This window comes from Falco rusticolus, chromosome 6 (assembly GCF_015220075.1).
Source record: "Falco rusticolus isolate bFalRus1 chromosome 6, bFalRus1.pri, whole genome shotgun sequence".
NCBI classification, from domain to species: domain Eukaryota; kingdom Metazoa; phylum Chordata; class Aves; order Falconiformes; family Falconidae; genus Falco; species Falco rusticolus.
Window position 1 is genome coordinate 39,390,945 of NC_051192.1, and position 27,624 is coordinate 39,418,568.

Below are 27,624 nucleotides of genomic sequence, written 5' to 3' on the forward strand. Positions count from 1 at the left end.
GGCAGTCGCCCTGCCCGCCGGGGGAGCGCGGCCGCCGGCAGGGACGCGACGCCCACAATGCATCTCGCGGGGCAGCGGGGCCGCCCCGCCCCAAGCTGCAGTCATGTGACCCGCGCGCCGGGCTGCGCCTGCCGCTTCCGCGGGGGAGGGGTGACAGCCGGCGAGGCCGGGGGGGTCCGCGCGCGGCTGCGGGGCGGGGCCTCCGCACAGGTAGCGGCGGCCGGGGGGCGGGGCGGGGCGGCCGGGGGGCGGGGCCTGCGCTTCGGTGGCCGTGTAATGTGCGGCGGGGGGCAGAGGGCGGCGGTTGGTGAGGGGCCGGGGGGAGGGGGCTGGCCTCCTCCTTCCCCCCACGCCCCCCGGGCTGACTGGCGTCCTAAGGCTCCGCGCTGATAAGATGGCAGCAGGCGGTAGAGGCTGGGGGCCCCTCCCGCGGTGGGGGGCCCGGCCCGGTACCCCCTGCCGCCTCCACGGGCTGGTGCGTTTCAGGGGAGGCGTTTCCCCGGGCGAGGAGGCCATGAGGTAGCACCCGGTAATAACGTATATAATAGCAGCAAGGTAGCATTTCTGTCACTGGGCGCTACCCGTCGGTAGTATGTGTAGTAGAAATAACAACTCGGTCTCAGCGGCGTGACAAGGCCGTTGGCTGTCCCTGTAGGGGAGGTTTTTGGGCAGGGATGGGGCACAGCGTCCTGGTGCCACTAACCTTGCTCCATCTTTTGCTTGGTGAAGGCTCAAGTGGTCATGGTGTTCTCTAGCAATAATCCATGGGATGCAAAGCTTGAGATCATTTTGAGGTAGGTGCCTGTAGGCTGAAGCTGATGCTGAAGACTTTAATTCCTGCCTGTTTTGCTGAGCAGGCAGGCCTGGGCAGCTTCTCCTGAAACTGGATTCTCTTGTCTGAAGAAATGAGTGACTGGTCATCTTTGAAGAAACTATAAGCTGTATTTCCATGTGCTGTGACCTGTTTTTTTTCCCCTTGTTTTATTGTAAATGCCAGTTTTAATGGGTGTTTCTTCCCTTTTTTTTTGTTTTTTACTTTTTTTTTTCTTCCCTTTGAAGGACAAGAAACTAGTCTAGATGCAGTAAGTTGGAAGAAATGGAAGAAAGGAAAATCAAGAGGAGGAGCCCGAAGTCGTCGACCAGTCACCCTGCTCAGGTTGCTAACTCCAAGAAAAGCTCAGTGCCGGTCAGTAAAAGTACAGCCTTTTCAAATCCTGCACCGCAGCCTGCAGTACAAAAACCAAAGTTAAAACGGTAAGCTTAGGAGCTTCTTGCAAACTCAGTGGAAGTGAGAGCCAGAAACCTGCCAAAGTTCAGACAGTCTAAAGGGTGTTAAGACTGGCTGGGACAGAATAAAAAGAAAGAGATTCAGACTTGTGAAAGTTTTGATGATGTGGGTTTTTTTAGTAAACGGATTTGTGTTTAATGCAATATAACGGTTATTTTTCAGAAAAGGAAGGTGCTCAATACCCTTCTTGTAAGCTTTATAAAGTGTTACACAGTGCTGTAGACTCATACCGAAGAGATGATAGCCTGATGTGACTGGTGAAAGACAAGAGTTGGGTGATCAAATATGGCAAATGTGGGCATCATATGGGAGGTGACAGAGCCCCAGATGTACAGCTATGAGGAACAAAGAAAATACTACTTGACTGCAAGTTTGAAACTGACAAGTAGGGCAGGAAACGGAGGATGTAAATTGAAGAGGATGAGCTAGAACTGGAATTTCTGGGTGGTTTTTTTTTGGGGGGGGGTCCTGTCAGTGAGGGCAGCAGTAGGTCCTAGGCCATACTCATGCACAGAGAGAAGCATTTGCCTCTTCAGAAAGTACCATTTTGGAATAATTTGTGTGTTATCGACCACACATCTGTTTCGGTTTGAGAATGTTAATTTTCCTGCATAGTAGAAAATATTATTTCTTGGCTGTGGCAGATACAGTAGATAAATGAGTGAAGAGGGATTTTAAAGTGAAATGTTAGCTAGGGGGAGGCAGCAGCTGAGTTTATTGACCTGCATTAGTTGAAGATTAAATACTGAACTGTCGTCGTTAGCACAGATAGTCTGTTTGAAGGATCTGTTAATTGGCTTGATGAATAATGAAATTCTGCAATGTAAAGTCTATACATTATTTTTCAGGGAAGATGTGTTAATATTTTGAGGGAAATAATAAATACTGATGTGCTATAAATTGGTGATTTCTGCAGCTGACCATATAGTTTACTTATGTCTCATTCTGGTATGTACTAGAAGTTAATTTCCGGTAGTCCGCAACATTGGCTAGAGAAGAAAATGCGCTTTTTGCATTAAGTTTTGGAAAAAGACATTCTTGCTCAATTGTTAAGTCAAATTTACCAAGCAGTGGCGATACAGCTTCTTGGAACTTTCCAAGCAAAGCAGTAATTGACATAACAATGTGAGGATGATCTGCTGTTACAATAGTGGAGTAGGAGTATCTAATTCATTTTCACTTAATCTGGAAGAATCCAATGAAATAAGTTTTCCAGATGCAGTAATATGTTGTATTAAACTTCAGATACAAGTGGGAAAAATCAATGACCTTTCTGACATGCAATCCTTTTGGCTATTTCTACTTCAATTTCTAAATTGACTAAGTTAAGCCTAAATTGAGATGAGTTGCTCTGAGCTGAACCAGATATGGTAATTTTTGGACCATTAGTTGTTCTGGCATATAGACTATGTAATTCATACCGTTTATAGACTGCAGAAGCTGTTAGGCTGGAAAAAGAATGATTATTTCCCATAGGAAAGAGAATTTTTGACTTGCAGAATGTGGAAGTATTCAAGGGAAGGTGGGGCTTACTGTGCTGTAAACCCTGTTATCTTCACTAATTAAATAAAGCTTCTTTAATAAGCGTATTTATTTTAAGTACCCCACAGTATTCTAAGTTTTGATTTTTAGGTTCAAAACTTTTCACTGAATCAGGTTCTGAACAGAATGATCATAAGGCTGCAGAAGCAGCCATGCCAATGTGGGAGAAAGGCTGCATATGCACGTGGACAGGCAAATTGGGGATGAAAACAGCCCCTTACCTGATTTGTATTAGGTTAGGCTGCAGTCTGTCCGTCTCTGGGTCAAAGATGAAATATGCTGCTTCTCAGTGGTAATTGTGTTTAGCTTCCATATCGATGGCACGTTCATTTGGATTTATAATGGTTATTAATTTTCATCCATGTAGTTTCTGTGGGCAGTGGTGCTCTGAATAAATTGTATGTCTAGAGAAAAATACATGGGATGCAGGAAATTTGACTGCTTTGTTGCAGAGGGAGCTGTAGAGAATTTTTAGCATATTCAACATTTGTTTGGGCATGGACTAGTTATATTTGGTATGTGTTAGAGTACTGGGAGGTTGTGTTTTATGGAGAGTTTCACAAAACTGGGCTGTTACTCAAAGGTGGGAAGAAGCTCTAGAGAAGATTAATCTGGCGGTGTGGTCACCTTCCTGTATAAGCTGTAGCAAGTTTTTAGCCATACTGGCTGCAGTCTATAGGTGTTTGTGACAACAGGAGCATATGATTATTGAGGGTTTTTCTTTCTGGCTTAAAGAGAGTTTCCAGATGTTTTCAGGATTATTTTATGTAGATAGTGCTCCATGCACTATGTGTCATTGTTGGGTAATGGTCCTCTTCAGATTATTAATATGGCCATTACATACATGTGCTCCACTGAGGTTTCCCTCCCTTTCCTATTAGTAGGAAAGCAGATTGTTGGAATCCTTCACTTTGCAGTATCAAACTGTCAAGACAGTGATGATGCTCTTTGTTCTTAAGACTGGGTGTTCCATTTTTTAATTTAAAAAGAGTGATTGAAGTATATATTTTCCATTTGATTTTTGAAGCCCAGGTGCACACTTACCTGACACTTCAGATTTTTGATGAAAGCGAAAGCAGGAAGTAGTCTTTTTGTTTTAATTATTTTTTTTCAGTGTAATAAAAGAGAAAGCCAAACCGCCAGGAGGCGAAGCAAAAGGGGCAGAGGCAGCACCAATCCAGCATTCTTTTCTCACAGATGTATCAGATGTTCAGGAAATGGAAAGGGGACTTCTGAGTCTCCTGAATGACTTCCACTCTGGCAAACTTCAAGCATTTGGTAAATGCATCAATTGTCTGTATACAATCTTTTTTTTTTATAGCTACATGATGGTAACATTTGTAAACAAGTGTGCTGTATGGAGAGACTGTCAGTCTGGACTCAGATGTATGAAAATAAAGTTTAACATAATTAATAGATTTTACTGCATTTTTAAAATTATAGTCCTGTTGTAAGGTTGTGAGATTTGGTGTGAGATTATTCAATTGCCATTTCATTGTTCCTACCAGGATGGCTTACCAAAGACAGCACCTTGGTTATGGATTTAAGATCCCAATTTTAAAGCCATTTATCTATGATAGTATAAGAATAATAAGAATTACTTAGCACCTGATTTTGCTGCTTATTATAGGTAACAAGTTCTGTGGAATCCAATGCAATTGTATTTTGCTTAGCTTACCCTTCTATCTTCTCATCTTACTATTCTTACTACTTCACATTTGATGGAAGCTTCAGAGAAAATATAACATTTTTGCTCCCTTTTTTCCCCCTACACTGAGTAGAAAGGTGCTTATGTACTTTTGCAGGTTTAGTGTTAGGTCAGCATGTCATGTTAATTCCACACTGATTTTACAAGAGAACCTGAAAAGTCTGTGTTACGTAAAGCATCAGTTACAAGGAAAAAAAACCCCAAGATAAATAAAATTTAGAAAGAAGGTTTACTGTGACCATATTTAAAGTAAAAAACAAACAAACAGGGTCTTCCTGAATTGGAGAGAAATTCAGGAGTACAGAACAAACTCATATGTTCTAAAAACATGTTAGTAAAGTTCAACACAACATAACACCAGTCAGGATGACAAGCTTCAGTAGTGAAACAGGAAGAAGTCATTGAGAAAGCAGATTAACTTGTAAATTTGATGTTTAAATTCCTCTTGATGTAAAAAGCTGTATCTTTGTACATTCATTTGCTCTCTCAGGTTTCTTTAGATAAAGCTGTTGCTTGTCCTTCTAGGAAATGAATGTTCCATAGAGCAGATGGAGCATGTACGGAGTATGCAGGAGAAACTTGCTCGTCTTAACCTGGAGCTCTATGGGGAGTTGGAAGAACTCCCTGAAGATAAAAGAAAACTAGCCAGTGACTCCAACCTCGATAGGCTGCTGTCAGATGTAAGTGCTGGGAAAGCAGGAAGTGTGGAACTTTGCTCACAGTACTCGGTTCACTGCTGGGTGGACAGTGATTTATAGCTGAGGAGAACATAGTTCTGAAATGAACAGAGACATAAGCCCTACCCTCATCTTGTTTGTGAGAAAACACGGCACCTTGCCTTCTCTTTATTAGAGGCTGCTGCTTGTTTTGATGAGTGGAACAGTCTTGGCTGTAAAATTTCTGAGGATGTAGGCCTGTTCAGAGATGGCCAGTGTACCAGGGAACTATGATTATTTTCCCTGTGCCTTATTCTTCTACATCTGGGGAAGACCACACATAACAAGGAATTTAGATATGTATATTCCACACTTTCAGTTTCTCCTTTTCTCTAATGTATTTCCACAAAACCCAAAACAAAGTCTTCAAATTTCCTGAGATCAGCAAATTTAAACTTACTTTGGGACTTAGCTCTGGGGTAGAATTCAGCACAGGTTTGCGTTGCTTTTTGTAGTAAAATCATACATTTCAGCCCAAACTATTTGGGATTTCCTTCATTGTTTTAATGTATTTCATCAGATCAGTGTAACCGTTGCATTTATTTGACTAACGGAACACCATTTCTGATTCTTTCTACATTTTTATTGCAGCTAGAAGAACTAAATTCATCTATGTATCCTTTTTCTCAAATGTCTATTTTTTCTATTTGATTACAGTTAATAATTATTTCTTTATGGTGTCTTTATAGGAATCAAATCGCTTTAATAACGCTTTCTTTTAAATTAGTGCTGTAATACAGCATGAATTTTAGGTTCTTCTAATACACAAATGACAGAATCCTAACACTTTTAATTACAGGCTGTTTTTTCATGTGGTGATTTATTTAGCTAGCATGTACCACTTTAGACAATGTGTTGACAGTTGGTGGCAAAGCCCATCAGAAGCAGGTCTCTACATGCATCTTGCTGAGACATTCTGGAACAAATATAGATCACAATATCCCTTCTATAGTATTCAGAAGTGTTCTGTCCCATTGGTAAGTGAATCCTAGTCTTTTTGTTTTTTCTAGAAATATGTGCAGCTCTTTATCATTGATTCTACTGTGAACAGCGGACTGACCTAATTTTTTATTTGTAGGGTCAGGCAATGGTCAAGTCAAATTCTTCAGCAGAGCTTTAGTAATTGCATAAATGTGCTGTTAGCCCACCCAGCAGATAAATCTGAATGTCTTGGCTTGCCTTTTACAGCATACTTTCGATGCACTAAGAACACAGTTGAGGAGTGTTGCGTTCAGTTTATACTGTGGTCTCGTTATTTCTGATGTTACACACTTTGTTTGCATTGAGGAAGGTGGGACTGAAGATACTGCACTGGTATATACATTCTCTGTGTCTGTGGAAGGTGTTTAAGGCTAGGTCTCAAACGCAAGGGGAATATGGTAACATCATGTAAGTGATAAAAATAATCTGCTATCCCCCTTGGTTCACCAACTAATTCTGGGGGCATGTAATACTTAAGGCTCATTGAGGAAGATTAATCTACTAGTTGACAACTAGCATAGGATTTAATAGAACTGAATTAATCTGGACTGGTGCATACCTGTCCCAGGACTAAGCATAGTTGTGTGTAACACTATCTTGTTTATACCTTATCTCTATGTGAAAATGTTATTCCTTAATGGCTTGCTTCAGCCAAAAACTACATTTAGCAGATGCTCAAGATATTCCAAATAGTGCCACAGGTTGAAAGAACAGCTTTTTCAGTTTGGATTCTCCCAGAAGCTTTTATTTTGTTTTTCCTGACAGTGGAATCTGGAACAGTTGTGGGGTTTGGTGGTAGGTTTTTTTGTTTTACACAAACAACAAGAAACCCCAACCACCCCACACAATGAAGAATCAAAAGTGCAAATCCAGGTGTTTATTTTTGCATATTTCTGAGCACTGCATTATGTCAGGACTCAGTATCTAGAGTTCTAAGTAGGTTGTTATGATGCTATGCTTTTTATTATTGCCTTATTTAATAGAAAAATTGGGGAAACTTGGAAGTACGCTTCTGCTCAATGTTGTTCATATGGGTGAAAATGATATGTATATAAGTTAATTAGCATTTTTCCAGTTTTTATCAAGGTAGCAATGATGATGATGCCTTTCTGATCAGTATGTAGACAATCTGCACACTAAATCTTTAGTGTTTTGTTGATCAGCAATGACACAGATTAATTTACTGTTAATAAATTAAAACTTTTTAAATATTTTGTTTAGAGATACTGCTGTCTGTTCAGCTGTGTTAAGATAAGAGTTCTTGCATGGCCTGAATGTTTGCAGTTTACTTTTCATTACTGTGAATAATTATAAAATGTCACTAAATGAGAACTAGCATGCATACTATCAGTCACATACTGTGAAATTATAAAGCTGGGTAAATCTGTTACTGTTCAATAAATCCAATATATGCAATTTTGTAGTAATTCCTGTGTTACAAAAATTCTGGTATTAATTGGTATCGTCTTTGTGTCCACAGTCAGAGAAAAAAATTCTTTAGTGTAAAATCAGGCTAGTTTTAAATCCAAAATGTCTATCCTAGTCCACCAAACTATGCCTTTGATTCTAGATTTTTTTTTTATATTGAGGTTTTAGGTAGTATGTTAAGTTTCTATATACTTACTACACAAGGAATGAAATCTTTATTCTTCTATTTGAGAGGTAAACTTTCATTGGACATGTGACCAGGGAACAAAAGATAGCCTCTTGTTTGGCATCTTTGGAGAAGATGTGTCTTCAGCTGCAAGATGTAGTTGTGGATTCCATTGGCTCCAGATCTTTTCTGAATCCCACAGTGTGCTCTGGCTACAAACTTCGGTGAGGCAGGGAATAACAAATGTTTGAGGCTATCGGGCAAGTCTCTGATTAACAAACCAGTAGGGATCTCAGTTGGGCTTTTCCTTTAGGATGCTGTTGTTCTTTACAGGATTTATTTCCCTTATTGTTGAGATTCTCTAGGAGTTTTGCATGCTTGTAAAAGTACCTCAAAGTCCCAGGCTGCTGCTAGGTGTGTACCCATGATAATGTGAAATCCAAAGTTTGCTTAGGAGAACTAGAATACAACATGCTCCTCAAAATGAAGCCAAGGTTGTTGGTTTTTTTCCCCTGCTCTAACAAATAATTGGGCAGTTAACCTTTTCTGCACAGTCACTTCTCACTGTAGACACTATGGCCTCCTTTCTGTGCAGACTTATGAACATCAAGTGAAAAAGTGGCCTGGTTTAGCCTCATGCCTCAAGATGTGTAAAGGTGTGAGGGTAGTTACAATGGCAAAAGTCACTAGCAGAGCTCATTTATACAAGCAAAGTCACATTCTTGCAGGTCATTTTGATTCAGGAGAGCTATACTCTCACTAGCAACTTAGTGCCAGTGTTGTAATACATGCTGTTCTCAAAACATACTTTTAACCAGTAGTTTTCGTAGTTTAAATGTTCTATGAAAGAGGTAATCTTTTGCCGTGGGCTCTGTCATCTAACTCTTGAGATTTATGACTTAAAACACACTTCAAATAACTTACAAACCTGTTGTCTGTGGGATATCTTCATCTCTAAATTTCAGTAGTAACTTATGCAAGTATGTAACAAAGGTATAATTTGAGATACAGACATAAATAAATTTCTCAAGCATCTGTTTAGAATTTTACAAGAATTAGCACCTATTTCTTCAACCACCATAAGCCCATGGGTAATCGCAAGTCCCAAGGAATGCATTAACTGCAGATAATTAGGAAATTAAAATTCTCTTGTCTCCTCCTGGATTCAAATTTGCATTTTCTACACAATTCATTAATGATGTATGCTTATTATCTGTTGGATCCACGCATAAAAGTTTTGTAACAAGGTCTCTGAGAGACTGAGCTTTTCTATGTAGTAATAATCTAATTGCATTTCTAGGCTCTTGCAGGAAAAGAAAAATAACTACTGTAATATATTTGTGGACAGGCTTTTGCACTTACGTACTTTCATAAGTGGCTGCAGAAAATGAACTCCTTTTCTGTTATCTTGTTTCCTGAAGAGTTGTTTATGGAGATGAAAGTGTATTAACATTGAGTGTTTCCCAGCCTGAACTCACACTGATAAAAGGATATGGTGTTTGAAAGAAGATGCTCTTTCCTGCATCACTGATCTAGATTATCTCACTCCAAGAATCATCTGTGTAACCTCGGTGAACTAAAAAAGAAAATAAAAATCAGGAAGAAAAGCTAACAGGAAAATATCCAAGAAAAGAGGATTCCGAAGAGATGAGAGTCAGTGGTATTACCTGCCTCTTTCTTCAAAAACAGCAAGACAAGTGATTAAGGCAGGCATCTTTTGTTCAGAAAATATACTGAACTCTGAAAATAAGTTTCAACATAAATAGGTAAGGACTGATTTATTTTTTTCCCCAGTAAGTTTATTAAAGTGGCCAATTTATACAAATGGTAACACACCCATGCTGAGTTGTGTCTTGAAATTCTCATTTGTGTAAAGGAAAATAAATATATTTATCAAGGTCTACTGACCCAATTCTCTTAGTGTTCCGCAGGTTGTGTTTTGCAACTATAGTAACACAAAGGTACAAGGACTAAAGGCTTAAGAGCAAAGTTAAAAAAAACCCAAAACCCAGCAACAAAAGCCTAGTTAAATTTGAGTCATGACCTTTAGTTCAATCAGTTAAGAAACAGGGCATATTTACTGTGGACTTCAAGGGCACCTTAGAGCCTTATAGACTTCACAACTATGTCACCTTCTTTGTATTTGTATTTAATATTGCTTGCTAACGCCTGTTCAGTATCCCTGATGGTCCCAATTCATCATGGTTATGTTGCAGTTCAGAGTCTTTAACCTTTAATGCGGTGTACACAGGGAGTCTGAAGCATCAGTGTATGATGCTTAGTGTTTGTCATATGCTTCAACTCTTGAAACATTATATATTTACTTCTAGTTCTAGTCATTACAGAAACTTAAAAATGCTACCTCACTGTCCTCACCTAGAGAATTGAGTATGACTTCTTTTTTTTTATTTCTTCAAACACAGGTTAGTGATTTTTCCAGGAGTTACACTCTATGAACTTTCACATAAAAGAATGAAGGAAATTACACATTTCCCATAAAAGGCAATAAACTCCAACTCTTGCCCTAGGACAGAAGCAGACCTGGGAACGCTTTGTCCACATAATGTCTCAGGCTTCTTAGGAGAAATCTTCACTCTTGTTTTCACATGGATAACTTCCCCTACTGTTGTTCCTTTCTGTAAATACCAACTATTGTAGGTATAACAGGTGTGTTGAGGGCGCTTTTTTCTAAAGCAGAGCTTACTTAACACAGGGAAGCTGGGCACAGACCGCACTCCTTAAATATGAAGATGGCAGCCAAATTTGGCCTAGACTCTCACAATACACGTAAGGAAGTTAGCAGGCTTACTGTGTGTTAGGGTTGTTTCTTCTAAATGCGCTTGCGTCTCATCACTCCTCATGCAATTGAATCTGGCACATCCTGTCACATACATGAATGTGTTCTGTCTACATGCAGACCCTGAGTTCAGAGACTCTTTAGGATTACTATCAGAGAATGTATTTTAGCCATAATACTGGAAGTTTGTTCCTTTTTAATTAAAAATGAAAAATAATTACATGCACTGTTAGTGGATTATACCTTGTGCATCTCACTATTGTTGTCACAAAACATGGGCTTTATCACAACCCTCTTTTCTCACTATAAAAATTACCATATTTAATATGAATGAGTACATACTGAACCCTGAATTGACAGCAGCACTGTACATGGGGAGAAGATGGTGTTATTAGACCTGCATCAATAGAGCAGAGAAATCAAAAACACAGTTCTGGGCTTCAGCTAGCTGAGAGCGAGGAGTTGTTAGGGTGAATGCAAACAAGCTGCAGATCAGCTGGCATGTTTTAATTTGTAGGTGCCAACCTAGAAAGACTTCACGGTAGTTGCATGTTTGCTTCTTTACTCTTGAGAATACAACACTTGCTATACCGTATTTTATAATTTCTTTGAAATTGTTAAAAGCTTGCAGGAAGAAAATACTGCTGCAAATCACACCCTTTCAACTGCTTTCGAAGAAACAAAGGATATATTTTTTTTTAATCTAGCAGCAGAAAAACTGATTGTATCGCCATCTTTAAAAAACAATACTTCAAATATTCAAACTACTGGATGTAATTTCAACACAAAATATAAAGCAATTCTCAGAATTAAATGATTGATAAGGGTAACAGTATACTGCATGTAAGAAACAGTATCAAAAATGCAAATATCTGTGCTCACGTGATTTGGCTTTTGGTGCACAAACACCTTGATGGAGGAGCTCAGGTTCTCTCTTCATCCTAATTAACTAGCTGACACATCTTTGCCTTCTGATGCAGCAGTGATTATTGCCTTCTGCACCAGAAGCACTTGCAGTAGATGCACTGTAAATTCAATGTCTTTAATTTAGTGCAAACCATGAGGATTTTATCCTAAGAATGCAACAAAGCTCAATTTGGCAAGAGACTTGGTTTCTAAGGCAAGGCAACGTCTTGTTAAGTTCCAGATTGGCCTAAACCAATTACTCTCAGAAGTTCATGGAACTACATCAGCAGATCTAATTTAAACCTACAGCCATGGATTCAGAAAGGCATACAAAGAACAGCAGTCCCCTTAAAGCAGCCTACCATTCAGGAGGTTACTAGTCTGAATGAAAGCCATTTCTTCACTTTTGTCACACACAAACCTACCTTGGGAGAAGATAAAAGTGTGCCAAGTGTGGATTTACAAGGAAAGGAAAACAATTACCAGTAATCTTGTACTTCCCAAACATCAAAAAGCGTATTTTTAAGCTCCCTGCTCCCCATACAGCAGCAGCACTGGAAAAGGCTTTCTCTGCCATCAAACCCACTAAGACATGGTATGAAAATAAACAAGAGTGGCTGAACTGCTAAGTTTATAAATCTGCAATCCCACGTTATTAGGTAATGAAGTTGGGGTTTCTGCCAGAAAAGCTGGGCTTTCAATAGCAAATGAAAAACATGTTTCAATAGAACACACTACTACTTCTGTAAATGTACTTAGCCAAGGAACTGCTGGTGAGCTGGATCGGGAGTAGAACCACTGCTCCAAAGGCTCTCTTTGGGTAGGGTTTCAAACACTTTCAAGTCTCCAGAATTGTGCGTGCTGGAAAAAAAATCCAGCCTGGCAGGGCTGTAACCTTGCACATTAGGGCACTACTGACTCTTCACTCACTTTCCCTAATGAAAAAGTCTGGTAAATAGTGGCAGGGTGTGCCAGTAGATTTTAAAAGCATGAAATATGTTGGGTCTTGAAAAACAACAGCATGCATTTTCAAAATCAAGTTTTTTTCCAAGTTTCTCTGTTGAATTAGGAATTTTTTTATATATATATATGTATTTTGAAAGGTGTGTAAGTTTGTGCTATGGCATCCATCTTCCCAAACAACTGCTACGTGTGCCAAGTCCCTGCTTTCCTGGAAACGGCTGAAGACCTGCTTGCTGATGGGAAGTTGGGAATGACACTGAGCAAGAGCTGGAACAGATTTTAGGTGAGGGTTTAATTGAACTCGGTCAGCTAAAATCTATACAAGTAAACCAGTATTTCTTAACACCTGGAAGAAACAATAGCATAGTTATTTCAAGACCTGTTCTCGCATTAACTTTCTTTTGCTACATATATTTATACAATGTTTAGTAGATGATTGTCCATAGCTCTGAATACCGAGGCATTCCTATTTTTCTTCTCCCTAGAGTGGAACTCTTACTAGTAGCATCTTGTGATAAGCTACTGCTGAATACAGAAACTACTTGCAGAGACTGCCTGCTATTGCTTACAAAGTGTTTCCTTCTGGAAGGAAGGCCAGTCCATAGAAAACTGAACAAGTACAAAACCCAACACTCCAGCCAGAGTAGTGCTAGAGTTTATATTGGCAAGCTGGGAGACAAGAAGAGAGCAACTTGATGCCAAAATGTGAGTCTGTTCCTGGTGTGCAGTGAGCCAATCTTACACATTTGAAACATGACACTGTTTTATTACAGAGTGCACAAGCCTGGAGCTGGCAAAGCAAGCCAGTGTACCACAGCACTAAGCTGTACGTCATATATACAATCCATACATCCTGTATACAATCCAATTCTATATAGGGTCTTATTTCAGTCCAAAAACAGTTCATTAAAATTTCTTGACTTTTAGTTTCAAAGGAGCCACTTCTTCTGATTTCCCCCTCAAAGGCTTGCCCTTCCAAGTTCAAAGATGCACTTGATCACTGAGTTGGAAAGGATGCACTGGTACATCCAATGGTACAGGTGCCTCTCTCCACCTGTACGAAGAGGAGAGTCCCAAAGACAATCTATATTCACTTAACACCTGATCACCAGAAATATGCATTTGGTCTTCCTCTCCTGTTAAATTTACAGCATACGCTCTTCCATATAATACTTCAAATGGGCTCACCTTTTCCCTAATAACCCTTTTGGGGTGATTCTGATCTCATTAAAGTGCTAGGTAAAACATTCTATCCGTTTTAAATTAGATTCTTGACACAATTTAGCCAACTGCTTCTTTAAAGACCTATTCATCCTTTCTACTTGCTCACTAGGCTGGGGTCTCCAAGGTGTATGTAAATCCCATTTTATTCCTAAAAGAGCAGAAATTGTCTGTATTACTTCTGCTATAAAGTGTGGGCCCCTGTCTGATGAGATCCCACTTGGAACTCCAAATGTTGGTACAATTTCATTTAATAATTTCTTCATTACCTCTCCAGCTTGGTTGGTCCAGCACAGGAAAGCTTCAGACCATCCTGAAAAGGTATCTACCAGTACCAAGAGATATTTATTATTACTGCATTTTGGTAATTTCAGAAAAATCAATCTGCCATCATTCTCCCAGAATATTCCCTTTCTTTACCTCTCCAGGTGGAGGTCTTAATTCCACTTTAGGATTATTTGTACAACATAATATTATTTTACTATTTGATCAGTGTAACTTTGCACCTCTGGCCCTACTGCACACCTCCTAACGCTTGTGATTATAGCATCTCCTGCCATGAGTTCCTTCGTGTGTTGTAGCATCTTCCGCATTATGGAAGCTCTTACCAAACGTTGTCCAGCAGATGTCACCCACCATCCGTCTGAAGCCCTCACGTATTTTAGCATTTCAGCCAACTCATTCTCTTTTTCATTGTATTTGGGTGCTTCAGGTCTCATTACGTTTTGAGGAATCACAGCTCCCATGATTGCTTCGTTGGCTGCTCTTTTTGGTATTTCATCAGCCTTACAATTCCCTCATATGACTTCAGTTGCCCAGGTTGGTAAGCCTTACAGCAAATTATGGCCACTTCTAATAATTTCAGTATTTCTGATCCATGCTTAATAGGTGACCCTTGGGAGGTTAAAAGTCCTCTTTCTTTCTTCCCGTATTGCCCCATGTGCGTGTATCTCTCCAAAGGGATATTTAGAGTAAGCATATATAAATATATATATATATAATATATATATATATGCTTGTTTATCCTGTGACAATTCCAAAGCTCTAGTCAAGGCAATTCATTCAGTTTTTTGTGTTGAAGTACTTAATGGCAAGGGTTGTGAGTCAATGACATCCCTCCAAAGTTACCGCTGCATATCCAGGTCACCATTGTCCATCCAGGGTAAAACTGCTGCCATCTGTGTACAGAGTCCACTCAAGATTTTTCAGTGGAACATCCTTCAAATCTGGCCTACTGGAAAAGATGTTCAATAGTGAACACACCATCATGCTCTAGGCTTCTATCACCCAATATGGGCACCAAAGTGGCAGGATTCAAATTGGTTATTATTATTATATAAAAATATATTTATATTTATATATTATTTAAACATACATCACCGGGTTCCAGTAATACTGCTTGGTCCATTCTACTGCGTGATAACCAGTGATGTCCTCCTTGTTCCAGCACTGAGGTCACAGCACATGGCACAAATACAGTCATCTTTTGTCCTGAAGTGAGTCTTCATGCTTCTTAAATCAGTGGCAGTTGCAGCCACTGCACGGAGACAGGCTGGCTATCACTTACTCACTTGATCCAGTTGTTTAGAAAAGTAAGTGATGGGCTTTTTCCATTCTCCCAATGCTTGAGTCAAAACCCCCAAAGCAGTATGTAACTTTTCATGTACACATAGGGCAAATAGCTTATCCAAATCAGGTAATCTCAATGCTGGAGTCAAATCCTTTTCGACATTCAGGAGTCCATTCCAGTACATCCCCTGGTTGTTTTATGGCTTCGCATAGCGGTTTAGCCGTAAGTCCAAAATTCAGGATCCAAATTCTACATCACTTGGCCATTCCAAGGAATGCGCTGAGTTCCCTTTCTGATGGTTGGGATGCAATCTTACAAATGGCTTCCTTTCTTTCACTGCCTAGTTTCCATTCTCCTTGGGATATTTCAAACCCAAGATACTTAACAGTCTCTTTGACCAACTGAACCTTCTTCAGAGTGACTCAATATCCAGCCATTCCCAGATAATTTAACAAACTAATTGAGGCTCCAGTATGTCCTTGCTTAGTTTCAGTTACCCCCCAAAATATCATCAACATATTGCAGCAAAGTTGCTTCTGGATTCTTACCTTGCCAGACTTCCAATTCTTTTGCCAGTAGGTTACCAAGCAAGGTAGGACCGGGCTGGGTTTGAATCCTTGCCTAGGACTGTCCCACAAAGCTGCATCTTCCTTCTTGTGGTGGGACATTCCTATTCGAAAGCAAAGAGCTTCTGGCTTTCTGAATCTATATGCAGGAATATGCAGGAAAAGGCATCTTTCAAATCTAAAAGAGTGAAACAGACATCATTCCCTGCTATATTGGTCAAAAGAGTGTAGGGGCTTGGCACCACTGGATGTACATCTACAAATATTTTGTTAATTGCCCTCAAATCTTGCACCAACCAGTATTCTGTAGAATGTGGCTTTTTCACTGGCAAGATGAGAGTATTATATTTTGATTGACATTCCTGTAGAAGGCGATATTGCATGAATTTATTTATCAAAGTCTGTAATCCAGTTTTTGCTTCCATTTTCATAGTATATTGCTTTTTTTTCTTACTGGTTTGGAGTTCTGTTTTAATTCTGCCTTTATCAGTGTGATGTCAGCTTTCCCTGGTACTTCAGTCACCCATACCAACAGAAATACAGCATCCAAGATTTCTTTGGAGATTTCCGGTTCACTTTGTTGTTCCCCTTTTGCAGCAGATATCTGTGCCTTCCAGACACTTTCTAATGGGATATGCAACTGAATGGAATTCTCAGAAAATGTTATTTGGGCCTGTAGTTTACTAAATAAATCCTGACCTAAGAGAGGTAGAGGGCATTTGGGCATACACAAGAATTCACCTGTTAAAAGTTTTACCTCCAATTTGACATTCCACTGACTTAAAAAACTGCTTTAATTCTCTCTTTCCAGTAACCCCAACGATCAGCATATTAAATTTACTGAGAGGCCCCTTACAGCTAGTTACTACAGAGTAAGTTGCTCCTGTATCTATCAAGAAATCTATGGTTTAATTCCCCAACTTGACTGGAACCACAGTACCTGCTGGGGATGCCTTTAAACTCACCCTCAGCCCCCTTCATTTCATATCATAATTTTCTAGCAGTAATAAATTTGATGCTGGGGAAGGTTCCCCCTTTTGTTGATGTCTGTGCCTGCCCTTTCAATAACAGACAGCCAGCTTCCCAGTGTCCCTCCTTCTTAAAACAGCCCCATTGATTTGCCACGGTGGAGGTTCCTGTAGGATGTGGTGTAAATCCCCATCCTCAACCCCTACCCTCCAAAATTTCCTCCTTTACCTCTATTTCCCTGAGCTACAGCAGCTGCCAGCAAGTGAGCTTGACATTTTTGGTCTCTGTATTTTTCTTTTTGCTGCTTCTTCTTTTCTATTTCATCCCTACCATCATATACTTTATAGACAATTTCAGTCAACTGAGAAATGCTCATCCCCCCAGCCTCATCTACTTTCTGTAATTTCTTACGAATATCAGGGGCCGATTGTCCAATAAAAGCATGTTAAACATATTTTTACTGTTTGGATTTTCTGGATCCAAATTTGTCCATTTCCTTGCACCCTCACACAGCCTTTCATACAAGGCTGATGGATTTTCCGTTAGGTCTTGTTTTACTTTGTACGATTTGGCCAGATTCTTTTGCTCTGAGACTCCATGTCGTAATCCACACAGAATTAATTCTTGATATTGCTTGATCATCACCCTTCCTTCCCCAGTATTAGGGTCCCAATTAGGTTCTGGTTTAGGCATAAATTGAGCTGGGTCATCTCAAGCATTCTGCCTCTCATTCTCCTCCTGAGCCTTGTCTAACACCAGTCTCCTTTCTCCAGGAGCGAAGAGGGTATTCGACAGTTTGTACATCTCTCCAAACAGGATTGTGGTTCATCATCATAATTGCCACCATTTGATGCTTTTTATCAGGATTTTCCCTGTAAGGTCCTAATGATTCTTTCCAAATTAAAAAAATCAGAAGTAGTAAATGGAACATGTACAGATAGCGGTAATTCTTCTCAATCCTTGCCTCAATAGAGCTTGTATTATTGGTTTGGTGTGCTCTCGTTCTTCCAGATACTGGGCTAAAGTCTGAGACTCGTGCCCTGTAGCTGGATCTTCCAAAGCAGCACTACTACTGCTGCTGCTTTCAGCAACAGTTTCTATTTCGGTTCAGCAACTAACAATTGAACATCCCCTTCCTCCTCACTTTTCTGAATACAGCCTCTCCCCATTTCACACGCTACACAACATTTTGACTCCTTTTCCCCATTTTCTGCTAGCATATAATCCATTGGATCAGTATCCAGTAGCTTACATTTCTTTCTTATCTCATAATTACTTGCAGGGAGAAAAAACAGACCAACAAACAGTACTTCATCTCATTCTTTTAATGTCCTGCAAAATAACATTAATGGCAACATAGTATTTAAGATTCCATTTTCAGACCAATTCTCCTCATCCCTTAACTTACATATCGGCCACCATCAAATACGATGTTGTTTCAATTTTTCTTTTGTCATGGGGTCTCCCCCCAACTTATTCCAATGGGTACAAGGGTGGTATTTCGGTAGAGGAACCAGTTCCCATTTTATAATTGTTTCCCCCCAAAAAATCTCTTTATCCAAGCCTGCATACACTCAGCTGGAGTTCACCAACTCACTACGTCTACGTGTACCAGTTCTTTTAATCTCCTACCACGATCCTGGTGGAGTCACTTATGTAGAAATTAGCTTTCCAAAAATCAAATTCAAACAACCATTTATACTTAGTCAATACGGTATCCTGATTTAGCATTGCACTTTTCAGTCACTTACCACCCAGCAAGGGAAAGGGATCAGTGGCATCCCCTGATCAACAGGTCAGTGCCCACTGGAATCCAACTGTTCCACCTCCCCGCTGTCTGCAGCAAGTCGAATCGAGCAAGGTTCTTAGCGAAGTCCCATCTGGTCACCAAAACTGTTGTCGCTAAAATGTGAGTCTGTTCCTGGCGTGCAGCGAGCCAATCTTAGACACTTGCAACGAGACACCGTTTTATTACAGAGTGCACAAGCCTGGAGCTGGCAAATCAAGCCAGCGTACCACAGCACTAAGCTGTACGTCATACAGAAAACACTTTCTGCGCTTTCCCTGCCCAGAGGGCAGGTCCATACAGATGACTGGCTGCACATCTGCATCTCCATTACCTAACTTCTTTTACTGCTAGGCATGCTCTCTGAGGAAGGGTCTCTTCTAATGGGCCTGGGTCTTTCCCTTAGGGGGTGTGACTTCTAGTATGATAATGAGGGTCGTTCACTTCTAGGGCAAGGCTAAGGACCGTAAGAGCTGAACATGAACAAGCTAATCTAAGTACATATGGCTTGCATCACAAAGATGGGATGTTCTTTGTTCTGTCATTCCCAAGGCTGACTCCCTTGATTACAAGGCCCTCCATTCATCATTCTTGACAGCTCTAGCAGGTCAGCTTGACCTAAATTCTGTGCACGTGTTCGTTTAACATAGTTAAATACTAAATCAGAGTTCAACCCTAAATCAGAGTAAAGAATTTGGGAGTTTAGACAACACAAGGGATTCTCAACTGGCAATTCTCACATTCTCTGCACAAAAGACCTTAAGTAAAACAGCCTGAATTCCTGTGCAAGCAAACTCATATTTTTCCTTATAAAACTACCAATGTAATTAAACATTCAAAAAGGCATCTATCTGCTCCCCGGTGAATAGCATATTCTATATATATGCTCCACATGTGTGTATATATATCCATGCATATATATATATATGGAGAATAGACTCCACGCATATCCTTTGATTGATGGTCTTGTTCTCCGACTAAGTGCATGATGTTTGGGTCTTGAAGAACAATAAGAATCAAAGCTGCAGTTCATGACCTACAGCCAAGAAAATCAGTTTTAAATGAGTATTTCTCCTAATGATCCTTCTTAGCTAGGTTTTAAAAAAAGTGACACGCTTTGCATAACACTTAGTAAGGTGTTAAGGCCTACCACATTTTAATACAATTAATATTAGTTTCCGGTAATAACCGTACTTTAGAACTTAAGCAGCTCTCAGATTTGGGAGTAACCGCAGATCCCTGTAACACTATTTGGTTCTCTAAAGAGTCAATTTATTTTGGTAATTTTTAGTTTGATTCTTAATAACGCTTTAGTTTTCAAAGTTGCAAAATAAACAGTCTGACTGTTAATATGGAACACTTTTCAAAAAGAACAGCGTTACTAGCTTAGCTCTTCCATACAACTTGGCTCGTTTTTAGTTTTGGCTAGGAATCTGCAAGTGGTTGATGCCTCATCAGACACTTAAAACAGATGCGAACATATGAAGTGAATGAGTGCTGCTCGGTTTTGTGAACTCTTCAACATAACCAACACTCAGGAGTCATTATGTATGGTGCTGGGATAAGGACCGCACGGTTACCCAAGTATCACTGGCTCATTCGTGGATAAAGTGGTCTACTTATCGTTGGCTAATGAAGAAAAACAATTACTATTTGCTTTTCCCCCCACTACACAACCATACACACAGAGCTCATAAGTTATCCCTGCACGGAGTGTGACCTGGTCCATGCCTCCAGGTGCGCTGCTCTCTCTCCAGCAGAACACGTGCCCGGAGGCTAGCTGGTCAGCTAACCCACCTACCTGCCAGTGCTTGGCCTTCAGCTTCAGCGTCTGGTTTGGGTCCAGCCAATGCTTCATGTCTTACCAGGTTATTCCTGAAGGACATTCACGCCTCTGTCAGACAAACACCGCTCAGGCTGGGGCAGTGCCACAGCAAAAGGCAGATTGCTGCTGGGCTCCTACGTGAGAGGGAGGCCTGAAGGTACAGGAGCAAAGTCTGCTTCTCCTCACCCATGTCTGTCGTGCAGGATGAATTCAGGCACAGCTGGGGGCGCAGAGCCTTTAGAAGCATTTTCTCAGAAGTTTCTTACTGCAGTAAGTTTGATTGCATTACTAACACTTTAAAAGCTTTTATAAGAATCATTGTAACACATACACATATTTAAGACTTCTGCCAGTCAAAAAAAGTTGACAAACTATAGCAGCTAGACCAGGGAAAAATTTTAACAGCTTAATGTGAGTAAATACTTTAAACAATGTGTTTCCTATTCAAATGCAAAAAGGTCTATATTGAATTCTCAAATGTATCACAGAAAATGAGATATCCCTGAATCGCAGAGCTAATCGAAGAATGACCAAGAACATGTAAATCACCACATAGAGTCTATAAGCAGTGAAATTATTTTACATTGTTTTCTGTGTATTTTTACGCTACAGGTTACTATATAAACACTAGAAGATTAAAACTCCCAGCAAAATAGACATAGAAACGCACATACGAGTATTTCTGTAGCAAGTGCTACTTTTTGTTAAGCAGGTGCCTAAAGACCATTTTTATTTTGGAATCTGTAAGCAGAATTCAGAGGTGAATGCCTCAAGGAATACATAATTTTAATTTTTGTACTTTAAACAACAAATAATCTTTGCCATTAATTCGTTTTTTTGTTCTTCCTGTGCTCTGATCAAAACAAAAAAAATCTATAGATATTACAGAGCTGAAAAAAACACCATTTCCTTGTTTAAACCATCATCAGACCAAAGTGAAACTCAAGGCGGTGCTGCATTTCAGCTGTTTGTCCCCACCGCTGCAGAAATTTAACACCACTGAGTTAACAATACCAAAATTTTATTCAGCCTCAGAGTAGAAAGTCCTGCTCCATGCAGAAATACAGAAAGTACATCTTTCTTCAAACACCATTAATGACGTTTTCACTACAACTTCTGATCTATCCTAGAGCAAAACTTGATTTTTTTAAATAAAAATACTTCACTGATGGCCAGGGCTGCTGATACTTCAAGTTTAGGTTGTTGATTTGACAGGTTGCCCTGCATTAACTTAAAAAACAAGATTTTTTTCAGGATCTCTGCATTAAAGGGATACTTGTATCTGAATAAATGCGGGACAACTCTTCAGTTATGAAGACATCACCCTTCTGTTTTACAATTATGCAAGCATTTAAAAAAAACCACAAACAAACCAAAAAACAACCACTTTTTCTTCTGAAGCCATGTAAAGCAATTATCTATTTTACTCCTTTTGTGTACTGTTTAGTGTATGTGTGTATTGTGTAACCTCCACCAGTCACAGACCTATTTTAGTCACTAAAACACCTAATTTGGATTTTAGGGTGAAGCCACAGCAGACACACGAACCAAGCTTGCCAGGGAGCTGCTCACAAGCAGGAAGAGCTACATGCAAACTCTGGAAATTGTGAAGGTTTATTTCATTCCAAGGAAAGCAGCATCCAAAGTCACGTTCAAGTGATCTTCTCTGATATCACGATCTTACAAGTGACAAAGTGTGCTTTTAGCAACCAAGACAGACGAGCAGGAATCTGCTCAGAAGCGCTGCTCAGGTCGCACCCGTTGGTTCAGTGACTGGGAGCTGCAGCCCTGCCTGGGGCACTGGCTGAGCTGAGGGCCCTCACTCCAGTTTTGCTCATGCTGCTGGCTTCTCACACCCTATCCCTGGGAAGTCCTCCTTCTTTAATGACAGTCTGCAGGAGCAAAAGATAACACAGAAGAGCTCTAATATATCACAAACGACTGCGGCTCCAATTCTGAAAGACCTCACGTGGCAGGTTTCCACATTAGCACTGAACTTCGCTGAAATAAGGCTTTACACAGAGAACTGTGGCACACTCCCATGAAAGCTGTAAATCTAAGTCAAAATACAACAATAAAAACCAGAACGTGAAACAACTGAGAACAAACTAGGTTTTCCCACAAACTGGGGGAAACTGAGACCAGAGTGCATGAAAGAAAAAGTAGTCTGCAAATCATCTGACCTCCCCAATTAATGCAATGTTGCAGCACTAAGCCAAAGGCCAAAATACTGAAAAGACCGAAAATTTCAAAACACTAGAACACACACAGTCTAACAATTAAGCATGTGCCAATACGAGAAACTTGTATATGGAACCCCAAAAATGGCAATGCACCTTGAAAGAAAGTAGGGGTATGTTAGAAGAAAACGAAAACCAGCATTCCAGGTTAAAACCATTCAGACCACCACTTGCAACAAATACAAATTGTTTCAATTTCTGTATCAGTATTTTCAGCCTAATTTAAAGTAAAATAAACCCCACAGAAACTACAAGAAAAAAGTAAGCATTTCTTATCGCAGTTTTAAAAGCTGGCAATTCAGCTGGTTCAAAATGTAGCCTTGGCAGATACTTCAATGTTCACTGGTTTTACAAGAAAGAATATGCAACCCAGCTGAGAAAAAGTGTTCTTACTTTTTCAGAAACTGCAGAGTTATAAGCATCTTAATACTTTCAAAGCAGTAGTAAGGGGCTGAACAGACTACCAAATCAAACCAGGTCAGAGATCAAAGCTGTACATTTATAAGGTGTCTTGAATTCATAGAGAACCTGAGGATCTTAACAACAAAACCAGAAACCTCTCACTGGGTTACCTCCTAACTCAAGAATGAAAATTAATAATGATACTACAATATATATATACTATACGTGTATACACATACATATGCTAAGCACCAGTCTAGAAAGAGAAAGTAGACTGAGAATTTTTTTAGAGTAGTAAAACCAGTTTTTAAAAGTTTAAAAGCACCTGCTAAGTTGGGCTTATATTTCACAGGGTAACAATTTATTTTGTTCTCATTTGAAACCTAAGCAGATCTTAGATATTCTGACAGAAACATTTTGAGAGTAAAGTGAGCCCAGACCTTAAGCAAATTATTAAATTCAGTCTACTCCTTCAAACATGTACAAACTCCTTCCGCAACACGCTTTATCCTGCAGACTCTGCGGTTTGCAGGGTAAAGCTGAGATTGACAGCCAAAGTCCACATTTATGGTGCTGGAAATGTACAAGAGCTTCTCACAGCTTTAATAGAAGAGTGAGTTTGAACAAAAGATTGATTCCACAGGATCCCACCTCAGAACTGAAATTCGCTGAAGACAACCACAAGCAGGATGTAAATCCACACGAAACAAGAATGCATCTTCTATTAAGACTACTAACTTCATGCATCTCCACCACAACTAGATGTACCGTACTACTACAAGTTTGCACCAGGCTGTACTTCCACATTAGTTTCAGGAATACACTTCAAATACTGCCTTGCTCAGGAAGAAAGCTGCACGCATGCATGACTTCAGATGTCTATTGGTAAATTTATAGACCTAAGTAAGGAGTACACAGAAATGCACATAACGCACCAAAAGTCTCACTCAGTAAATTCATTTTGAAGTTACCGGCTTGATCATCCGAACATGTGGATGCAGCACAAAAATTGCAAGTCTCAACCCTGTTCCTACCTTATTTAAGCAGACTAGGCAAACGCGTATTCAGGCTTATAATTAGGCACGTAGTATCTAGTACCAGAGCTGGACAATAGAATTACGTCTATAGATTCTACTACACACAGTTGCAAGCTTCCTTTGGATCCAGGACGCAGTTGATTTGCCCCCGCTTTTCTTATCCTTACTGTTAAAGTGTGTTGTTTTATATTCGTGTCCTCACATAAAATAATACATGGTAATGCTATCTTTATAAAAATTTTAAACCCAGAATTCTAGCTTGGATTCAACATCGCATCTATTTTCAGTTCAATTCTTAGGAGTACTCACTTTGTATTAATTCAGATCAGGAAGATCTTGAGTTGTGACAGCTGAAACGCAACCCCATTTCAATCAATGGATAAAATTTTTTTCCACAAGTGGAACCAATATTTTCCTACTATTCCACATGCGCAGTTACTTGGAAAAAGAAAGTTTTAAAACTTCAAAGGATTTCACCGTTTGAAAAGGCTACAGGAAAAGAGGATAAAAAACCATTCACAAAACAACATTTGATACTTTTGGCAAGAAAAGTTAAAAGAGACTATCAATTTTAGCTGGTTTGTTGGTTAGTGGATCCACCCATGGAAACAACTTGGCATAAACCATAAAAACTATCAAAATCATCAGCCTCTTAATTTTGATAAAATGATATGCAAATTACTACTGCTTTTTCACAGGAATTTTCTTGCTTCAACACAACCTTTCCCTAAAGGCAAAGTGCAGAGCAAACCAAGGAATATTTCCTTTTAACTACCCTTCTACAAGCAAAAGGACCTCTTCATTCTTCCATAACCTTACGGTTCCTTCTGATCAGAACACAGGTGACTGAGTTCCTTCATGAAGGCAGTGAAAGACAATGGGACTGAAACTCTAGGAAAAGGGTTTGTTGTAAATTGCAGCACTCTTCTTCCAAAGGCAGGGGTACGTAACAGAAAAAAGAAGGTACAGTTGGAGGCATGTCACTTGTGCATTTTCTGACAGAATACATTGAATTACAACTTCCTATAGATTCCTTTTATAATCTTTTTCTTGAAATACATACTGTATTTTCATACTTAGACTGAACTCAAGCTTTGTATCAGTTCAAGAACTGCAAAATTAAGGCATAACAGCACTTGGCAGAGTGCTGAATTCCACGGCAAGTTAATGAAACACATTCCTAAGATGTATCACAAGGGTTCAAAAAAATTTCCTTCAATTTCTGCTGAGAAATCATATATTGCTGAAGCTACCCACTATACATACCTTCCCGCTAAGTCTGACACAACCAACCACGTATGCTAGACCTTCAGAAGCCCTTAAGAAGTGTTTACACACAGAAGTGTTCACAGTTTAGAGCAACCTTTCTAACACTTATTCCACCCCATGCTCCCCCAGTTGCGTATCAGGGCAAACCACTGATTTTAGTGCCTCCTTTCTCAATATGCAGCTGTTTTTTCACACGCTAGTCTTTAATTGCCTTTTGAATGGATACCAAAGATGACAGGCTCTTTGCAGAAGGCATTCCTAATTCAACGTGCTGTTTTTTACATTTAACTTGTTCCACCCCATTGACCGTACCTCTTCTGTCAGTTTAAATGCAGTCTCATTCAAGCCAAAGAGAGAAACAGTTAGACCCCTGAGGTCAGATGACAAAGCAAAAGCCACCATTGCTGCTATATGGGCTATATCAAAAGAGTTTACGTGCATTGTGGAGTAGGATGTATCTGTCGAATTCTTCAGCAAACCGGGAAACAAATACTACAGTCACACAAGGTTCAACAGCAGCATGGCTAAAATTTGGTTTTTCATCAATATACCACTGAATATCAGTTTGAGTCACTTTCACTTGTTTATGACGCTTTGTTCATTTCCTAGGTCCCTCATAATCCAGGTTAGTCAAAACAACAAAGTTCAACTGCTCCCACATTCTTACATATTAAGATGCATTCTTAGTGTCTGCAGGAGTGGAAGTATCAAGAACATATCCTACCAGAGATGGAAGGGAATTCATGCAGCTCTCTGCACCACAGCGTGCTGTTACGAGTGTGATAACCAGTACTAACAGTCATCTTCAAACTTTGGGTGCAAGTTGTGAGATCACATGGAATTTCACAGTTACAATTCTGAATTTTTGAGTATTACAGTGAAACAAAGGCTGTACATCACATGCAATTTTTTTTTGTTGTTTTTAGAGAATAAAATCCTTTGTTTTCATGTGTTTTCTTCCAAAGAGCTGTACCCCAGATGGTTAGTAGATCAATATGCATGGCCAAATAAGCTGGCATTCTGCCTATGAAATTAAGTTGTATGTCTGAAATACGTGGAACTTTGTGGCAGGGAGTATAAATGCTCAACAGCACATGCACTGCTTTGTAAAGTATTTAAGCAGCTTAAGCACACAACTATGTTTAAAATACCCAAGTTATTCTTTAATCTTCCTGAGTAAGAACTGCATTATTACTCACTTGGGAGTACCGTGTTTTTATAATATATTACCATTTCATGAAACTACATTCTACTAGAAACCCAGACCAGAATGAGTCAGGAGACAGTGATTTCCACCCCCCATTCCCTCCACCCCCATTTTTTTTTCTTCTAGGAAAAAGTGATTCAGACTAGGTCATCCGTAAAGCTGCACTTAGAGACAAACTCTGTGCATAGCCAAACCCAGGAAAGTAACTCAACTTTGTCCTAAATGTAGAATGGAAACAAAGCGCACCCCATCCATAAGGGACAGAGACATCTCACACAAGAAACAATGCTGCAAATTTATTTTCTTTTTATAACCTCAACTTTGTGTATCCCACATAAGACATTTCAGTAATAAGAGATCCTCTAGTTCATGTACTATACAATTGCAAGTAAAATGAGGGGCATGTGAAGTACAAAAAAATTGAAAATACTAGCTTACATTGGGTAGACTTCAAATACTGCTCAAAAGAAGTGGCTTTTCAGGTTTTTACCTTTGCGCTTTGGAAATCTTCTCTGCAGTCAAAGACAGGCAATGAATGGAGAAAAAAGTAACTCCAAAGCAGGTGGAATGAAGAAAGAGGCACATTAGTAGGAGAAGGAAAGGAAACACAAATCAAATGAGGAAAGAGACACTCCTCCAGTCACAAAGTCCAAAGAAAAACATTTTGCAGCTGTTTCAGAAATTCATGCTGCTGTCCATCCATCCTAGCTGGGTACATGAATCACACTCCATACTATTTAGTAGTCTACATTTATACTTGCAATATAGAGAGCACATCTCTCGCATGGTACATAATTCCTTGCCCCAAAGAGCTTACAATCTAAGTTCATTAAAAAAAAAAATGCATCAAGTAGCTGGATCAAGATCAAACAAATGGAGAAGACAGGGAAATAATTTTATAAGGGATTAAAGTTGGGTTACATTACTGAGGTACTTGCTGAACATCACTGGCAGTGATGTTCTTAAGACATAAGTATTTTTTCAGTTAGAAGCTCTTCTGATCATGAAAACTGCCTTAAAATGTACTGAATGATGCA

The 27,624-nt window shown here is 39.7% G+C and overlaps 1 protein-coding gene across 6 annotated transcripts; it reads left to right on the forward strand.

Moving 5' to 3' along the window:
• CCDC28A (coiled-coil domain containing 28A) lies at positions 1-27,429 on the forward strand. Of its 6 annotated transcripts, XM_037393221.1 has the most exons (6): positions 302-519; positions 1,060-1,254; positions 3,945-4,108; positions 5,064-5,218; positions 5,846-5,868; positions 6,887-9,736. In XM_037393221.1, the coding sequence occupies exons 2-6, from the start codon at positions 1,097-1,099 to the stop codon at positions 6,939-6,941; spliced, it is 555 nt and encodes a 184-aa protein (XP_037249118.1). In that variant the 5' UTR covers positions 302-519; positions 1,060-1,096; the 3' UTR covers positions 6,942-9,736. The 6 variants fall into 6 exon arrangements, with proteins under 6 accessions (XP_037249113.1, XP_037249114.1, XP_037249112.1 ...); XM_037393216.1 differs by lacking the exons at positions 302-519; positions 5,846-5,868; positions 6,887-9,736 and adding exons at positions 1-210; positions 21,955-27,429; XM_037393217.1 differs by lacking the exons at positions 5,846-5,868; positions 6,887-9,736 and adding an exon at positions 21,955-27,429 and having other exon boundaries at positions 296-555.
• Positions 27,430-27,624: the final 195 nt, after the last annotated feature.